General features: G+C 42.1%; 1 protein-coding gene across 10 annotated transcripts in view; it reads left to right on the top strand.

Moving 5' to 3' along the window:
- SPTBN1 (spectrin beta, non-erythrocytic 1) overlaps positions 1-19,769 on the top strand; it is a 212,620-nt gene that overhangs the window by 150,444 nt on the left and 42,407 nt on the right. For all 10 annotated transcript variants that reach the window (XM_054476597.2, XM_063648736.1, XM_054476599.2 and 7 more), the window contains 9 exons: positions 4,638-4,811; positions 8,683-8,774; positions 10,088-10,168; positions 10,559-10,674; positions 13,899-14,011; positions 14,814-15,001; positions 16,004-16,121; positions 17,330-17,488; positions 18,459-18,761. In XM_054476597.2, coding sequence (XP_054332572.1) covers positions 4,638-4,811; positions 8,683-8,774; positions 10,088-10,168; positions 10,559-10,674; positions 13,899-14,011; positions 14,814-15,001; positions 16,004-16,121; positions 17,330-17,488; positions 18,459-18,761 — 1,344 coding nt within the window. The remainder of the gene's footprint in view (positions 1-4,637; positions 4,812-8,682; positions 8,775-10,087; positions 10,169-10,558; positions 10,675-13,898; positions 14,012-14,813; positions 15,002-16,003; positions 16,122-17,329; positions 17,489-18,458; positions 18,762-19,769) is intronic.

The raw sequence follows: 19,769 nt of genomic DNA, 5'->3' as shown, positions 1-19,769 counted from the left end.
GCTGAGGCAGGAGAATCTCTTGAACCCAGGAGGCAGAGATTGCAGTGAGCCGAGATCGTGCCATCGCACTCCAGCCTGGGTGACAGAGCGAGACTCTGTCTCAAAAAAAAAAAAACTAAAGTATATGGGAGGATGTGCATAGGTTATATCAAATACTGTGCCGTTTTATATAAGCGACTTGAGCATCTGTGGATTTTGGTATCCTTGGGGGTCCTGGAATCAGTCCCCTGTGGATACCAGGGGACAATTATATTTGAAAGTAAAATTTTTCTACTTGTGGTAGGCCTCTGCAGATAATCTTATTTCCTCAAGGTCAACCACATTCTTCTGTTTTTACTTGTCCTTTTTTATAGGAGAAAAGAAAGTAAAAAATAATAATCTGAGACTGGACAGACTTAAAATGGCCTCTTGTTACCCAAGTAACCTTCCTTTCAGACGTTTTCCATACAGCACATAGCTGAGGATCTTAACTACCCAAGGGAAAAGCAGGGAATGGACAAGATACTAAGGTAGGGCTGGCTGCTGCCCTTAACTGTGTGTACCTGGGTTGCTGCAGCCTGGCTCCCTTTCCCCGTGAGGTCCGCTCAGCACACACCAAGCCCAGTCTGTCTGCTGGCATTCAGTTCACTCTGCACATAACTCTGTGCTCAGAACTGGACCAAAAGCCCATGAGAATATAGAAGTATAAAGCCTCTTCCTTGCTCTTAGGAAGCGAACAGTCTAGTTGGAAGTAATAAGAGCAATAAATGAAACAACAGCAAAATTATAATGATGAGTTCCTGGGCTCTGTGGTCCAGACTGTTAGTTGTAGAGTTGTGAGGAAAAGAAGAGCTGTGAGAACCAGAATGATTGGAAATGGGAATGTCTCCGGGAAGGAAAGATGGGCCTTGGCCTGAGCCTTGGAAGGTAGGTAGTGTGATGAGGTGAAGAGACTGGGGAGTCAAGACGATGGGTCACAGGCTAAGTGCGTTCTTCTGCATGTGGATGTGTGCATCCTGCTGGCATCTTTATGAGATGGTGACATCAGCTCCAGGTGCAGCCTCTACTAGAAGGGGGTGATGGGAAATAGGAAGGAGAGAAGGATGGAGCCAGATGGGCGAGGGCATGAGCTTGGTTTTGGTACAACAGATAATAGAAACCCATTTTGTGTGCGTGTGTGTGCATGCGTGCACACGTGCGCACACACACACAGTGGACCCTTGAACAAAGCAGGGGGTTTAGGGGCACCAACCCCATGCCACTGAAAATCTTCCTATACATTTGATTCCCCCAAAACTTTTAATAGCCTACTGTTGTCTTATCAATAATATAAACAGTCAATTAACATATTTTGCATGTTATATGTATTACATTACTGTAGTCTTTAAGCTAGGGAAAAGAAAATGTTAGAAAAGGAAGAGAAAATATATTTGCAGATTCATTAAGTGGACGTGGATCATCATAAATGTCTTCATCCTTGTCTTCACGTTAAGTAGGCTGAGGAGGAAGGTGGGGGGGTTGGTCTTGCCGTCTTGGTGTAGTAGAAGTGGAAGAGGTAGAAGGGGAGGCAGAAGAGGCAGGGACACTTGGTGTAACTTTACGGAAATAACACAAGCAGTCTTGAATAATTGGAACCCTTGGAACAAATTCAATTTGTTTTCTGGTACTGCTTTTACATCCTCTTCCTCATCATTTGTCATCTTTTTGGAGACACTCATTTTCATCAAGTGGTCTTCCGTTAATTCTTCTGATGTGGTGTCTGATAGCTCTTGAATTTCTCCAAGATCCATATCATGGAAACCTTCACCCCTCTACCTTTTTGCCATATCCACAACCTCTTTCGTAATTTCCTTCATTGGCTCTGTCATAAATTCTGTGAAGTCCTGTATAACATCTGGACATCGTTTTCTTCAGCAGGAATGTATTGTTTCAGGCTTGATGGCTTTCACAGCTTTTTCTATAACAATGATGGCATCTTCAGTGGTGTAGTCCTGCCAGACTTTCATGATGTTTTCTCTGTTGGGGATTCTATTCCATAGCATCAACAAATCTTTTCATAGAGTTTTGTGTAGTGAGCCTTACAAGTCCTTATGACCCCTTGATCTAGAGGCCACATTAGGGATGTTGTGTTTAGGGGCCAGTAGACCATGTCAGTGCCTTCAGTGTTGAACTCATGGGGTTCTGGGTGGGGGCATTGTCCAATACCAAAAGAACTTTAAAAGGCAGCCTCTTATTGGCAAGGTACTTTGAGACTTCAGGAACCAAAACATCAGTAGAACCAATTCAGAAAACCGATTGTCATTGTCCAGGCCTTCTTTTTGTACAACCAAAAGACTGGCAGCTGGTATTTATTTTTTCCCTTCAAGGCTCAAAGGTTAGCAACTTTATGAATAAGGGCAGTCCTGATTATAAACCCAACTGCATTTGCACAGAACAGTAGAGTTAGGCTATCCCTTTATGCCTTAAGTCCTGGTGCTCACCTCTCTTTCTCTTACTGGGCTTTTGTGGCTTTTTTTTTTTTTTCCAGAACAGGGCACTTTCATCTGCATTAAAAACTTGTTGAGGCAAGATACACTTTTTCTTCAGTGATTTTCTTAATGGTGCCTGGGAACTCATCTGCTGCCTCTTGGTCAGCAAAAGCTGCTTCTCCCTACTCCTTGACATTTTTTAAGCCAAACCTCTTTCTGAAATTATCAGACTGGGAGCTCTATGAACGTTTCCTGGTTCTGAGGGCTACCCAATTAAAAATTGGTAGTCCTGCCATCCTTTGCTGGTGTTACGTTCTCCAGCCTTAGATCCTTCACCTTCCTGTGCCTTTAAATTGTCATATGATGACTTCACTTTTTCTCAAATCATATTACTCTTTAGGTATGCCTCTCTTACGGCAATCCTGCACTCACATAAAAGATGCATTTTTAATTAATTCATTATTTATTTATTTATTTTGTAGAGATGGGGTTTTGCCATGTTGTCCAGGCTGGTCTCAAACTCCTGGGCACAAGCAGTCTGCCCGCCTCAGCCTCCCAAAGTGCTGGGATTACAGGCATGAGCTGCACCCAGCCAAAAGCTGCGTTTTCAATATGAGATGAAAAGATATTTCACAAAAAAGTGCAAGGTCTTTGCATCTGCTGGTGTAGCTTCAGGGATGGCTTCACAAATTTCCTTTTCTTTTTTTAGTCTTCAAATGGTGGGCCACCACAACTGTAGACCTCAATCTACAATACATAGCGAGCAGTTCATCCTTTTCTTGTAATGTCATGACTTTTCTCTGCTTCTTGGGAGTACTTCCAGCATCACTAGTGGCACTTTGGGTCTCATGATATTAGTCAAGGTTTACAGTATTGCACTAGACACTGTGAAAAATACACAAGAACTGTGAGAGATGGCTTTTTACTGTGATACCCAGTTTACTAGAGAGACCATGTGGAGATGATTAGCGTCATAGGCATTTTAAGTAGGCACTCAACAATACTTGAGCTCATAGCAGTAGGAGTTAGAGATGGCTCTGAAATTACTATAGTAGTACAGTACACACCAAGATTTAATACTGCACAAATGGTGCCATTACAATCTGTGTTTGTGTGTATGAGTTTTGATAATTTTTAATTTTATGACAGATTTGTATATATTTTGTGGTAGTAAATAATAAAATAGACTAACATCTACATGGTAATTTTATGCATTCATGACATACCTTTTTCTTAATTTTTCTGGTATTTCTAGGCTAGGCCATTCATCTGAATCTTTTCAAATTGTCACAAATCTCTAAAAAGTTTTCCAGTTTATTTATTGAAAAAAATCCATGTATAAGTGCATTTGAATAGTTGAGGCCCGACTAAAGGTCAACTGTGTATATTTACTTTATTTTTATAGTAGATGTGTATGTACTTTTACAGTAGATGTATATATACTTTTATAATAGTATATTTTATAGTAGATGTATATATACACATACGCATTATCTACTCTCTCTATATATATATATTTTTTGTTTTATTTAAAATGTTCACCTTCCAAGGACCTCTTTTACATTTTGATAAAACTGGGTAAAGGGAAGAAACATTTGGGATATTTAAATTGCACTACACTCTTTTTTCCCTTTTCCCCTTGTTTTCAGTAAGTTAAACCTTTTTACTTAACCTTCACCCCATCCCTCTGCACACAACCACCACTTGGAAATTCTTCTGATTTGATGGTTGTGTTCCCTGTTTTCATTTTGAGCCAACCTTAAGGGTTGCCAGCAGGTGGCAAACCTAATTTTACATTCCAAGTAATCAGAAAATCCTCACAGGTGTTTTGTCATGCAGCTGCAAAAAAAAAATTGTATGGATGGCAGCAGTAGCGCTGAAATTCTCCATGAAAATTGGATTCTCTCCTCCCTGAAGAGAGAATAAACAAATGCTCATTTGTAAACTATATAGCTCCACAACTAATCTCTAAAGAGGAATCAGTTACCATCCCCTTAAGTAAACTTTTCTTCTGTGGCTGTTAGGTAAATACCGTCCTTGGACTTAATGAGTACATGACATGTGTTTGTTAATGTTCTGCTCCGAGCGGGAGAGCATTGCATGAATGGGCACATGTGACTAGGCAGTAACTCGGGGTTCATCTCTACTCTGTTGGGTGATGTGTCTCCACCTCTGCTCTCCTGTTTCTAGCCTAAACCCACCAAGGGACGAATGCGCATCCACTGCTTAGAGAATGTGGACAAGGCCCTTCAGTTCCTGAAGGAGCAGAGAGTCCATCTTGAGAACATGGGGTCCCATGACATCGTGGATGGAAACCACCGGCTGACCCTTGGCCTCATCTGGACCATCATCCTGCGCTTCCAGGTAAGGGTCTCTGCCCGGAGTTGCTCAGAACTTAGGCCGACCTCTCAGGTATGAACATCGTTGTAGAGCTGTCCTCCCTGTGTCAGAGGGATCAGGAAGACCAGGTTGAAAGCATGTCTCAGAGTCATGTGTGTCATATCCAGCCCTCAGAATTGAATGCTGCCTCGTAGGCATGTGGAAGCTACTACATCCTCCTGCAATTGTACTAGCCCTGATAATCTTAGCTCTCCTGTCAGACACATCTCAGTGGCCCAGAGGCTTCTAGGCTGCATCCCAGCCCACCACTTTGCTGCCACCTGCTCTAAACACCTGGTCTCTGCTGCTTGGCTCTCAGGAACACAAGTATAAGGATGTGGCCAATGCTAGGTTATTAGCTTAGACTGCCTCAACTTCACTCAACTATGACGTGTTACAGAACATTTTTTGGCAAAGCTGTTGAGGGTTATGGCATGTGTGTGGGCTCCATTTTCACCTTCTCATTCTTTTTGGATGTGAGGAAGCAGTTTGCAGGAGGAAAGTACAAAACTCTTGTGTTTCTTTGAATTGATGATGATTTTATGGGTTTTGTTATACTTGAGGAGGAAGGCTCTAAGTATAGAAGTATTTTAAGCCGGAGGGTACTCTCAAGGTCATTTTGTCCACTTCTTTCACTTTATGAAGAAATCGGGGACCCACAGAAATTTGAAACCTTGCCTCTGATGACACAGCCAGCCAGGGCTATAGTGGGTGCCTCTGACCCTTTAAGAGAGAGCACTCAGCCTTTTGGGACTGTGCAGCACCACGGGCCTGATTATTGGTTCTTTCTCCAGGCGCATGCTTCGTACTCATGCGTTCCAATTAAAATTGGAAAGGCAGGAACAACTTTGTACCATAGTGTCAGGTTTCTCTGCAAACAAATATTCTAACAGTCCTGTCCCCTCAGTGACTGTGTTCTTTTGCCATTCCTTCCTGTTCTGCCCCTTTAATAAAGATCTGTTTGATTTTTCTGGGTAAACCAAAACCTCACACAAAAAGGAAAAACGAAAAATCAAATTATAACTTGCTTTGTTTTCTTATTGAAACTCTGAAATCAGCCTGTGAACAATCCCTTTTCCTTCTCACTTGCCCTAGGATTGGACTTCAGATAGTGTCGTGATTATTTAAGTGGGAGGAAGGGGTAGGGGACTAGAATGAGTTACAGAAAGAAACAGCTTCCTGACTGGCTGGTTCCCAAGCTGGCTAATCATCTGATGCCATTGGGAAACCCTCTTAATAATTCAGGTTCCCAGGGCCCAGCCCTAGTAATTCTAATTAAGTAGGTCTGAAGAGAGAACCACTGTTGAAGATGGTACAACTTCATTAAAGGAGTGAATTACAGCAATCAAGGACATTTTTTCCCCAGACAGAACTCTTACATTTCTGTCATTTAGTTCCTGAATGATTTGAAAATGGAGTAGCCATTGAATCCACTAATTACTGCTCTTGTGTCTTATGGCAACAGAGGGGAAATTATTAGCAGGACAGTCCTCAAGCTTCACCCCAGTTTTATGGAGTAAAATGTTGTATTTCTCTTACCTTTGGCCTGCAATAATCAGAGCGTGGAAGGCCATCCTGACTGTGGACTGTCTTGACAGCGGGTCAACACCCAGGTCAGGGAGCTGGCGCACACAGCCCTTTTCAGGATTCTCAGCATGAATTTCTTTGAGTCATTGACTAATTCACTTCCTGCCAGTTTGCCTGTTCCTATAATTCAACTTATAAATGCTGATGTGTATTTTCTCCCTTTCTGTTGAGGTGAGAGGCATAGGCTGCTGATGTTACTGCGTGGCCTGCAGTGTTGGTGTCTGACATGACTCAGCTTTCTCCAGCAGCTTTATTAAAACATTACCTATTCTACAAAAATAATATGATTATTAATCAGTGAAGGCCCAGCTGTAGATATCCAGCATATCTATAAAGATACTTGACGTATCCTTGTAGATACATAGGGTCAAGCTTCCCTGTGTATCTACAATGGTCTCTCCTTCCCCCAGCTCCTGAATATACGGTTTTACAAGTTCCCAGTGTATGTGTGTGTGTGTGCGTGTGCGTGTGCTGTCACTGCTACCAGGATATGGCCTGCCCTATATGTGCATAGAGATGTCCATTAAATACTGATGATGACACAGATTTTATGATGCCACCCCTTTAAAAGAGAGTATAAGGGCCAGGTGCGGTGGCTCACGCCTGTAATCTCAGCGCTTTGGGAGGCCAAGGCGGGTGGATCACTTCAGATTAGGAGTTTGGGACCAACCTGGCCAACATGACGATACCCTGCCTCTACTAAAAATACAAAAATTATCCGGGTGTGATGGCAAGCCCCTATGATCCCAGTTACTTGAGAAGCTGAGGCAGGAAAATCACTTGAATCTGAGAGGCAGAGATTGCAGTGAGCCGAGATCACACCACTGCACTCCAGCCTGGGCGACAGAGACTGTCTCAAAAAAAAGAGTAAAAGATGGTGAGAAACTGGAGTGGAAATCTCTAAGTTTGCCTAGTTTAAATAGGGAGCTGTCTTCATTTCAGAAGGGTAGACTTTGTTTCCATATGGGCAAATCTGGAAACAAATACCCTTCTTCACACAGAAGCATAAGAAAGCCAATGGGTTACTGTGTGTAAAGTTGCAGCCTGACTTTCTTGGTGAGCCTGTCTCTCACCCCTTGAGTGAGAGTTGTTCTTCCATATTCCCTTTCTGCACTTGAGTTAATGATCCTAATATTAGAGACTAGGGTTTATACAGACTCAGGCTTCACCTTCTTAACACAATTAAAAATAGAGAATTTTTTTTTTTTAATGTAGTTGTTTCAATTCCCAGGTGTTTTTCCTAGTTGAAAGTCTCTAACTTTTTAATCCTGTATTTATATATTTTGTCTTCATTTTCTCTCTTTTTCAAAAAGAATTCTGGGAAGTGTTTGTAGAGTGAATGGAGTGAAGGTAGTGGGGAGCATGACAGAGCAGAGAAGCTTAAAATGGCTACAGCTGGAGGCGATGGATGGACTCCTGGCCAGCACCATCCGCTCCTGACTCCATTCCACATTTTACTATACAAGAGGAAACTTTCATGTAATAGACAAAAGTGTATTTGGAGCATTTGTCTAAAATTACATAGCTGGCAGTTGGCGCCTAATCTAAGAACTAACATTCACGGACCCTTATTATGAGCTCTGCACTTCATTATATCGTTTAAGTGCATAACAGTGCTGTGAGATTAGCCACTGTCATTATTTCCATTCCTCAGATGGGGAAGCTGGGGAACCTGCCCAAGGGCACATGGTAGGTGATGGAGCCTGGATTCACATCCACGCAGTCTGACTTTGGTGCCAGCCGACCAGGCTTTGTGTATAATGTTGCAAATATGCTGCCTCTGAGCGGCTTATGAACGCACACCATGGAAGCACAGCGTTTAAGCCCACAGTTGCTCTAATAGTTTGGAAATGGTGCACACTGTACCCTCATCAATGAAGGTTGCACCTGGTGTGAAAAATGTTTACTTAGAAAAAAACCAAAGTCAGTATTTTTCTGGGGGTCTGGTGAGATTCCAGATGCACTGTATGAGCCACTGTGCTAGATTCTCACTGGAAAGATGGGTTGTCTCAGGGGTAAAAATGACCTCTGATAGGTGCTGGGAAGTCCCGTCAGCCTTCTGTCTGTGCGACATAGAAAACGTAGTTCTGGTTGTGTTTCTGAAGTGAGCCTGGACTTCAGGAAGCAGTTTTCATTGACAGGGTAGATCGTCTGCAGGGCAAGGCTTTGATCTACAGTTTATTCTTTATGTATATGCAGACCTGTTCTTCAGTGGCTCTTTGAGGCAGCTGACCCATCTGTTTGTCTAATATTTCTTTGTTAATCTTAGATCCAGGATATCAGTGTGGAAACTGAAGACAACAAAGAGAAGAAATCTGCCAAGGATGCATTGCTGTTGTGGTGCCAGATGAAGACAGCTGGGTGAGTGTGAATGCAGAGGGTATTGGGGCTGCTTCTTCCAGGACTGAATTCCACTGCAGTCATCACTTAGAAGGTGTTGACAGGTATCTTTTCCACTGCTTCCACTGGGAAGTCTTGTTAACTCGTAAGCAGTTGATATGACTTTTCAATTAGCTCTCAGAATGAAAGGAGTTCTAATTTATATTTTAGACCTGTCATGTCTTCATAATCAGTTTCCTTCTCTTTATTAAGGAGGCTCCAGAGAGCGTTATATTTTGAATTTGAAAACCCTGGAAGCATGCTTAGAAATCATATCCATGATATTTTAAGAATACACTCATAGGTTTTCTTCACCCTTTAATTTCTGTTTTGGGGAGCTTTCTTTGCACAGTAAACAATAGCGTAACCTTTTAATATTATTTGTGTCAGTTTCCCTTTTATTTTTTCATTGACATTTCAGTGAAGCTGTTTTTAGAGAACCACATCTTTTTTGTTGCTTACTATTGTTAGGACTCAACTGATGCTAAGCCTTTGAGTTCTTAGCAAATTGGTTTAAGGTCATAGGTACTTACTGAGACCCAATTTTAGGTTAATTAGATTTACTGTCAGAACTACTTCAGGTATAGATGTAACTCTAATGAACATGAATTCAGAATATGAAAATCAGAACTCCATTCTGAGAGCTAGCTGAAAAGTCATCATGTCTATAAAGAGCTTATGGCCTAATAAAAAGTTCAAGTCAGGTATGAACCTTTAATCAGCCAATCAGCCACTGATATAAAGTTATTAATAGTCAATATGGTATAGAATAGCTGATTCATTATGGGTAAGTTTCACACATAAATTTTTCAGGGAGGTACTGCTTTTACAAACTTCATCCAGTTAAGTGGCATATGGAAGAAAGAAAGCTGAGTGTCACATGAACAGATAGTCCAACCACTTCTTGTCCAAAAGTAATGTGTGACAAGGGACTGCAGGTCTTGGTGTCTTTGTAGGTAGAGTAGAAAGCCAGTGGAAGCAGAGGCCTCAGAGGTGTCTAGGTTGTTGTCACTTTTTGCTAAGTAAGAGTAGTGTTTTAAATCTACGACACAGTTCACATCTTTTGTGAGACTGAATTGCCAAGCAAGAAAAGCCACATGGATGCATGGTTTATTTTTATTTTATGGCAAGCTCTAGTTGACGGGTTATTTGTTCTGACTTGATTGTCCTTAGTGATATTCACTGCTTTAGGTTTTACAATGCTTACAGACTTTTTATTAACAAAGCACTTGGCAAAAGTATAAACCTCCATGTGGTAATTGTGTTGCTTTTCCCTTCTGCTTTGTCCTTGGCAGGTACCCCAATGTCAACATTCACAATTTCACCACTAGCTGGAGGGACGGCATGGCCTTCAATGCACTGATACACAAACACCGGTAAGTCCATACAGATCATCCTAGCAATCATGGGGTAAAAGGTTGCTGTCCTTCCATAGCCGGTTTGGGTGACTTTTCCATATCTGTTGCCTTAATTGTTGCACCATGGTGGAAATTTCTGCATTCCATGTGAGGAAAATATGGGAGAATATATAAATTCTTCCAAACAAAATAAACAGATTCACCCTTAATCTTTTTTTTTCTTAATAAACTTTGAAGTGTTTATTCAAAAATCAGGTTTCATTGTTTGATGATTCCATAATAGTATATTTTAGAGTTTTACTCCACTAAGTGGTGATTTTAACCTTTTTGGAGTAACAGTCATGTTTCATTGGTCATATTTCTTTTCAAGCCATGATTTTTGTTGTGTTCCACTGTTGTTCTGCACAGGCCTGACCTGATAGATTTTGACAAACTAAAGAAATCCAATGCACACTACAACTTGCAGAATGCATTTAATCTGGCAGAGCAGCACCTCGGCCTCACTAAACTGTTGGACCCCGAAGGTAGGGACTCAAGGGATTACAGGTGGGATTTTTAGCATCTGTACCATCCAGGTGTTAATGTAAAATCTGTTTTGTGTCAGTATGTTTCATTTGTACAACATGCTTTGGGAATTATTAAAGGAAGAGCTTAATTTTGGTTATGGGAATTTTTTGAGGATTTGTGGGAAGGATGACACGCAAAAAGGCCTTGAAAGGTGAATACAATTTAAACAGAGTCTGAAGGAGAGCGTGTGCGGGCAGAGCCACTAGCATGAGCAAAGGTGCAGAACCAGGAAAGAGGAAAGTATGTTTGAGGACTCACAATTCAATGGGAATGGTGTTTAGGGTAATAGTAGGGAATACCACTCTTCCCTACTGTTAGTGGATGGGATCCCTATAGGGGCAACAGGGAGTCATTGAAGGTTCTTAGCAGCTGTGCTCGAAGTAGAAAACCTGGCATAGGCTCTCAATGAATGCTTGTTGGCTGACATTTATCTGAAGGTGGCAAGCAGGTTCGATGGGGATGGGTGGAGATTGCAGGCAGGGGCCTTGTTAACGACGCTGTGCTTTGCTTATAAGCAAGTAAGGGTTTAAATGAGGAAGGCACATTTGGGAAAGGGGAGTGTAGGGGTAGAAGGAGCAGCAAGTCATAGTCCTTTCTTACAGCTGCATCCCATTCTCTGCACGGAACTAATCCCTCTTTACTCTGTGAGTCCCTGTGTAACTTGGAGCTGACCTGTTTGGAGCAGTACCCCAGGTTGTACCTCCCTTGCTTAACAAAATCCTAGTTCCGGGTTTCATTTCAATGTGAGCTCTCATAGGAACTTTTTCTAATTTTAAGAAGCATTTAAAATATCAGGATTTGTTTGTAGTGCTGGAGATTTATAGATCCTTTCAGCTGTGAACAAATATTAGAGAGGAAAAAAACCGTGTGTATGTGAGTGAAAGTTTAAAGTTCTTTCAAATATAGAACAGGAAGTTTAACTCCCCAAAGGCAGATCAAGGTCATGAGACTGCCAGGCAGGATTCTTGCTATTTTCCAATGCATCAGATTCACTGATATGTTGGCTACAGGATGCTGAGATAAAATTATCTTTGTACTAACCCATTAAATGATTTCTCAATATAAACAGAAAACTAAAATTCCTTGGGTTTCGACAAATCTTCATGCTTAACCCCTATCTTACTATGGGAAGGAATTTTTCCTTAGCCCTAGTTCTTTGTGCTTTGATAAAGAACCTTTTTTTCCCTGTCTCAGTGACAACATTTTTTAATAACTTGCTCATTAGTTAATCTTTCAATCACCACCCAGTATGAAAAGGGGGATTGATGTTCCCCAGATCACAAGACAAGGAGCTAAAAATGGCAGCTGATTTCACTTTTGTCCTGTGGGTTTGATCTTGATTATTAGTTGTCCAGGGCTCCAAAGAGCATCAGTTAAAATCTACTTGTAGACAAGTTAAATAAAAAGTTTTACCTTTTCACTTCTTTGAGTTTTGTTGACATTTTGTGTTGATTAAATTGGATACCTACACTGGCATTTTTTTCTGGCTGTCCTCCAGTTCACTCTCCTTTGTGCACACTTTGACGGGTTGAGCAGACACAGGAGCCCTGGGGTAGGGAACAGTAGCTGTGATTCTCACCCTCACCACCACTGGCTGCCTTAGTGACCCTGGGCAGGGAGTGTCCCAGCAGTATGTCCTAATGTTCTCTTGTTTAAATTAAGAGAAACAATTTTGCTCCATACAAGGCTGTCAGGGGCGGCGATAGGAATGGGGGTGTATGTATGAATGTATACTGAAAAAGAGCCTGATAATATCTGTTAAGAGCTGTCATTTGTGTTCTCTTCACAACCTATCCCAGGTTGAGTGCTTTACTCAATATTGCCAAACTTCAAAGACTTGCCATTTTAAGTGTTTGTTCCTTCTCTCAGTACCTATTTATTGACCACCTTCTTTGTGCAGGACAGCACAGCAGGAATGTGGTAGGTGGAGTGGCGTAGGGGCTTGCCCGGACAGGCTTCTAGCCTTGGGGACTGAATTTTGTAAGGCAAACAAAACAAGCATAAAAAATCATAACCTGGCAAAAAGTGGACTATGTGTCCATACAAAGCCCCAAGGGCATAGAGGAGGGAGACAATAATGTCAGCTGTAGGGATCATAAATGGTTGTATTGGGTGGTAACTTTTGAAATGGACCTTGATGGATAGTAAGAAAGTTATGGGGTCATGAAGGCCATTTCAGACAAAGGGAAGTCATAAGTTAAGGAAGGCATATTGGAAATTATGTGGTGTGTATAGGGAATGGTGAATGGTCAAGTTTGATTCAGAGATACAGTGCTAGGTGCAGTGGCTCTCATCTGCAATTTCAGCTACTTAGGAGGCTGAGGTGGGAGGATTGCTTGAGCCCAGGAGTTTGAGGCTGCAGTGAGCTATAATCATGTCACGGCATTCTAGCCTGACATGACATGACAGAGTGAGACCCTGTCTCAAAAAATTTAATAAGGAATACAGTGTCTGAGAGGTAGTAGGCTGTAGAATTTAGAAATGTCTAGAACAGTGCTTGACACTTAAAAGAAGCCTGGTGAATATTTGACAAACTGATGGAAAAAAGGGAAGGAAAGTTATAGCCAGATTCTAGAGGACTGAAGCGCTTATAGTTTATTCTTCAGACTGAGTAATTTTGAGCTAGGAGGAACTGTGTTCACAGCCGTGCTTCTGGAAGATCAGTCTGGGTGCACTATGTGAAGGAAATCGAGTAGTAGGGAAAGCTGGTGGAGGGAGCCATTGTTTCGGGGCTGGTTATGTGACAGGATGGGTCTGAAACATGAGTGACAATAAGGATTCCATAAATAAGGGTCATCCCAACTCAGACTCAGTGACTAGCTGCTGGATACTGGTAACAAGGAGATAAAGATATCCAAAGACTGAGTGACAGGGGGCGGTGCTGGTCCTGTAGGCAGCAATGAGGACTCAAGCAGAGCTAACCCAGTATGGTAGTAGGGCAAGGAGAGGAACTATGTGTCAGTGGAAGGCGTTTCATGAATATTCACATAATGGGGAATCAGTGAGATGGTTTCACCCTCATTATCCTTGTAATTAATGCACTGATGGCAGAACGCTCAAGTACAAACATGAAGACGCTGCACTGTTCCATGTTGACCAGCAGTCGTTGCATTTGTTCCTTCTGCCTGGGTGGGGCACAGTAGCATGCAACACACTGAACAGAGTCTTCTCTGGGTTACAGACATCAGCGTGGACCATCCTGATGAGAAGTCCATAATCACTTATGTGGTGACTTATTACCACTACTTCTCTAAGATGAAGGCCTTGGCTGTTGAAGGAAAACGAATTGGAAAGGTGAGCTGGTGCCAATGTTGTGAGTTGTGAGACATAATTAAGGTTGAGCCCTCATTCTCCCATGCACACATAAAGTTTGCCAATAGCAATTTGTAGTGGACTCTCCGGATGGTAGGGAAATCGGCGGAAGCCTCTTCATCCTGAAGGGTAACAAGAGGTGGGAGAGATGGCCACCATATTTAGGAAAGGATCTGGGGGCTATCTCAAACCAGCAACATCTTTCTCCTCAACCGCTCCAGGAAATTGGATATTGGAAATCTGATCAAGTTGCCTAATGTCATGGGCGTGACATCCTACTTAACCACAGTTGAAAAGGCCCCAGCATTGTGCTTTTTACTTCTCATTTGGCTGATGTTCACCTGCCGTGTTTTCAAAACACCTCAGACCAGATGACATTGTCCTCTCAATGCAGTGAAGTCAAAAATTAATGGGCATTTATGGCACAGGATCAAGCTAAATTGAGCCCTTTTTGTTTCTCTAGGAATTTCAGATGTGAGGCTACAGAAATCATTCAGAATCTCTTTGCTTGGGGGTTGGGAAATTACAGAACCAATTACAGTTAAGCTTTCATTGCTCACAAATAATAATCACAGTCTGGGCCCCTCTTAGCAGATGGTTCCTTGAGTTAAAGTGCTTGTGCCCAGGTGCAGCTGAACTGTTTCAAAGCTGGTCAACTGTTTCAGAGCCAGCCAAACCGTTTCAAAGCCGGTCGTTTTATGTGCGTGCACTCGTATACGGTTGCAATCGTATTTAACTTGCGGAGCGACATGATCTTTTCAATTTTTCTATCCCTTGTTTACAGGTGCTTGACAATGCTATTGAAACAGAAAAAATGATTGAAAAGTATGAATCACTTGCCTCTGACCTTCTGGAATGGATTGAACAAACCATCATCATTCTGAACAATCGCAAATTTGCCAATTCACTGGTCGGGGTTCAACAGCAGCTTCAGGCGTTCAACACTTACCGCACTGTGGAGAAACCACCCAAGTAAGATGCATATTGTAGTGTGATCGTTAATATGGAAAGACACATCACTGTAGCCAACAGACCCCTATGTTCTGATTTCTGTAATCTCATCTCTTAACTGAATGCCTCTCAGTAGCGTGTCCTACTCCTTTTCATCTGATTCCGTGTTGCTGAGATTTATGATAGATCATGCTCTCTCTGAGCCCTTCCCAATAGAAATGTGCCACTGACATACAGGATATATGAGAATTCTAAGAAATGGTACAAGTCCCCAACCCCTTATCCAAAACCATTGTACCTAGTGTGTTATAGGATTCCATAATTTTTGGATTTTAAAAAAACAGCACAGCTCATATGTTGTATATTGTAAGACTCCAGATGGGACTAAGGCAATAGCCCATAAGCCCAGTAAGTATCTGTAGCAAAATGTGTAAATATTCACATTGCATTAGATAAAGAAAGACAATAAATAATTTCATAACAGTTCAGATCAGGTTTTGCAACCCAAAAAAAGTTTGATCTTTTTTCATATCTTTTATAAGTTCATAATTGTTGAATAAGGATTGCAGACCTTATCTATTGCTTAGCATAGTTCCAAAGTCATTTTTTCTTTTCTGAAAACTCAGTTGCATATATCTTAGTAAGGTCTCTAAAACCCATTGAAAATTACATTAGGTAGACATTTGAAATAATCCGTGTTGAATGCATTCAGCTACACTGAATGAATGAAGTAAGTCCATTGTCCAGGATGTGGAGTTTAAACCTTGATTGAAGTGAATACAAAAGAGTATTGCATGCCGTTGACACCCTCAAATATAAATGTCAGCAACAACAAACAACCACAAAGAAATTCCACGGTTTGGTATGTTTCAAGGTTTTTAATAGCCAATAAGCAACCTACTGATGTCTCTTTGACATGCATTTCATGTAAGTCAGACCAGAGTTAAATGGTTTTTAAAATGCATGACAGTGTGAAATTTTTTTTTTCTCCAGTACCAAATGAATGTTTTCCCCTGTGTTTAGATTTACTGAGAAGGGGAACTTGGAAGTGCTGCTCTTCACCATTCAGAGCAAGATGAGGGCCAACAACCAGAAGGTCTACATGCCCCGGGAAGGGAAGCTCATCTCTGACATCAACAAGGTAAAGCGGATCTAGACTCTGCATGGGCCCTGACCTCCTGGAGGCTTCAGGTTCTATCACTAGGTCTCGACTGCTAAGAGGACAAGAGACTGGAAGGGGCTGTCCCCACCTGCCGAATTGACAATTGGCAGCTGGTGCTCAGGTGTGGCAAAGGCCCAAGCAAACAATGGTACCGGGTTAGGCTGCTGGAGGCTTCAGGGGGCAGTGTTAGATTTTATCAAACCAGCTTTGGCGTAGGCTATGCTCCTTGCTACTCAGATACATATCACTTTACTTCTCATCTGAGGCAATTGTTTCAAACATCTTTAAATTACAGAAAGGAGAAATTGAAACCTTATTTCATGTGTTTGGAATCATAGTAGTTGTGGGGCTTAGGATGTTGGCTTCTTGCATTAGAGATGCTGTCAAATAAACAATTTTAATCATCGTGCCTATTATGCCTGCAGTTATAGAAATTCACAGCAGGCATTATTTCCAACTAGAAGGAAATTTGAAAAAATCTTGAACTCTGGTCACTTGTACAGAACTACATTCCTTTATGCTGCTCATTAACATTTTTTTTTAATGGAGACAGGGTCTCACTATATAGCCCAGGCTAGTCTTGAACTCCTGGCCTCAAACAGTCCTCCCACCTCGGCTTTCAAAGTGCTGGAATTATAGGCGTGAGGCACTGCGTCTGGCCCCACTTAGATTCCTTTGAGTGGAATGTTGATTTTTTTTTTTTAGGTGAAGAAATACATTTCATAGGAATGAATTTAATATGGACAATAGGTCAGGATTTTGAAAGAAATTTCAGATGTGTAAATTTTTTTAAAGTGGCCCAGGGTGGAATGAACGAGAAATTCGTATGAATTCTTAGAAAAATCATTTATCTTTTTTATATGATCAAAGCTATTTAAGATAATTTATTTCATCTTAAAGTAAGAGATTTATAATTTACTTATATTGCTTCATATCTACAGTTTTGTTTTCCAAGTACAACACAGAATCTTTAGATTTAGATGACAGAAGAGTGTTCCCATGAGGATACACTGAGAGAAAAACCGTTTTTTTCCTCAAGGCTTGAGAGTCAATGAGGGTGGGAATGGGATTTCCCATTCAAGTTGTCAGGTCCTTTTGAGAAATACTAGCTGTTGACTGTAGCCACAGAAGTTTCCTTGAACACTGCAGGAAACTGTGTTTGTGTGTGTGTATTTTCATTTTTGTAGGCCTGGGAAAGACTGGAAAAAGCGGAACACGAAAGAGAACTGGCTTTGCGGAATGAGCTCATAAGACAGGAGAAACTGGAACAGCTCGCCCGCAGATTTGATCGCAAGGCAGCTATGAGGGAGACTTGGCTGAGCGAAAACCAGCGTCTGGTGTCTCAGGTTCTGCTCTTGACATTATTAAAAGGACTGTTCCTATGGTAATCTAGAAACACAGACCATCCCCAGGGGCACAGGGCCAGAGGACAGCTGCTTATCGACATTCTTTATTTTGGAGGAACTGTCAGGTCACCTTGGCCACTTCCCATGAAGAGGATGTTTATAATTTCTAATATACACTTCTATTTATCTAACTTTTCATAGATTTGGAAGCAGCTCAAGCAGAGTTTGTTTAGAGCTATTGAGTGTGTGTGAACTGTTCACATTTATGATAAGTTCTAACAGTTTCTCTCTTTTCTTTAATCTTTGACCAACTAATCCTATGAGGCAGTTAGACTGGTTGTGAAATAAACAAAAATGGCTTGCTTTTCCACCTGGCTTGACATAAGCTATCACCTGGTCTAGATTTTCAGTCAGGTACTAGATATGAGCTGGGCCCTTCTGCAAAATGAGCAGTTACTAGTTTGCTTTGAGGAGGGCATCTAAGCTCAAGGCAGAGACCAGTGGGGTGGGGGACTCAGGAGTCAGATTTGACTTTAAGACCACCAGGGATTAATGTGTGCTCAAGATTTCATGTCTGTTCTGTTTCCTTTTTTGGGGGGGGTGGGGAATGGGTTTTTTTTGTTGTTTTTTTTGTTGTTTTTTTTTTGAGGCAGAGTTTCACTCTTGTCATTCAGGCTGGAGTGCAGTGGCGTAATCTCGGCTCACTGCAACCTCTGCTTCCCAGGTTCAAGCGATTTTCCTGCCTCAGCCTACCAAGTAGCTGGCATTACAGGCACATGCCACCACGCCCAGCTAATTTTTGTATTTTTAGTAGAGACAGGGTTTCACAGTGTTGGCCAGGCTAGTCTCGAACTCCTGACCTCAGGTTATCTGCCCGCCTCGGCCTCCCAAAGTGCTGGGATTACAAGCATGAGCCACTGTGCCCAGGTGGATTTTTTATTTTCCTTCTTTTCATTCCATTTCTCTGTAGGACAACTTTGGGTTTGACCTTCCTGCAGTTGAGGCCGCCACAAAAAAGCACGAGGCCATTGAGACAGACATTGCCGCATACGAGGAGCGTGTGCAGGCTGTGGTAGCCGTGGCCAGGGAGCTCGAGGCCGAGAATTACCATGACATCAAGCGCATCACAGCGAGGAAGGACAATGTCATCCGGCTCTGGGAATACCTACTGGAACTGCTCAAGGCCCGGAGACAGCGGCTCGAGATGAACCTGGGGCTGCAGAAGATATTCCAGGAAATGCTCTACATTATGGACTGGATGGATGAAATGAAGGTAACACCTGACCGAAAGGAAGGACGACAGAACTGATCCAACCAGGGCTGTCTTCTGTGACTCATTCACTAAACCCCTACATACAGCTGTGTGCCTTGTCTAACTGCCCACCTGTACAGCTAGAGAGGAGCCACATCACCTATGGGAAGATTGCTAGCTCAGGAATTAAATGAGACGTGAAGTGTGAAAAAGTTGTGAAGAACAGTTCAGTAGCTAGAGCTCTGTTTCTGCGATTTAGATCTAACTTAGATATATTCCATTGTGGGGAATCAATCACATTGTGGTTTTCTTTATTTTTAAGTTTTCAGGGTTAAACTAAGTTACCCGTTTCATTGATCTGTGAGTGAGTGGTACTACTTTGGGCAGGGGTCCCGGAGAGGTGGTATGGGGAGAAGAGAGGAGTGGTAGGTGCCATGGACAGAGGAGAGGTCAGGAACCAGGCAGCCAGAGTTCTGATTGTGAGCGCCTGAGTTGCCTAATGCTCTTTGAGCCCTCTTTCTTGGTCTTTAAATGGAGATTGTACTTACTATCTACCTCATCCAGTTATTGCAAGGATGGAATGTGGTAGTATGTGCACAGATCATAGGATGGGCTGGATGGCTAGTAGTAGCTGGTCATGCCATTTATTGACTGCTCTTAGCATAGAGTTCCAACCTTTTCCCCCTTCCCAGGAAGAGACCTGCTATCATGCCATGGCCCTGTACCTGTTCATGTCCTCCAGTGCAGGCCATAGGATGCTCAGCCATGTCAAGCAGTTCTCCAGCTAGGAGGCCTTTAGCCTTGTAGATAGAAGAAAATAGGACAGTTTTCAGACAGTCCCATGAAGCTTCCTTTGTCTCAGCACACTGTGTTCCCAAGCTTGACCTTATGCAAGAGATTCCCTTCCCAGAATATAAGCTCTCATCTGTTGCCTACCTCTTGGACTGTTCCTGGCAGAGGGGCAAAGTCATCTGATACCATCAGTTTTCCCTCCTATTGTTCCAGATTTACAGTGTTCTTAGGTCTGGT

This window comes from Pongo pygmaeus, chromosome 12 (genome assembly GCF_028885625.2).
Source record: "Pongo pygmaeus isolate AG05252 chromosome 12, NHGRI_mPonPyg2-v2.0_pri, whole genome shotgun sequence".
In the NCBI taxonomy this organism is placed as follows: Eukaryota; Metazoa; Chordata; class Mammalia; order Primates; family Hominidae; genus Pongo; species Pongo pygmaeus.
The sequence above is the reverse complement of the archived record's forward strand: the minus strand, read 5'-3'. Positions and strand labels throughout refer to the sequence as shown.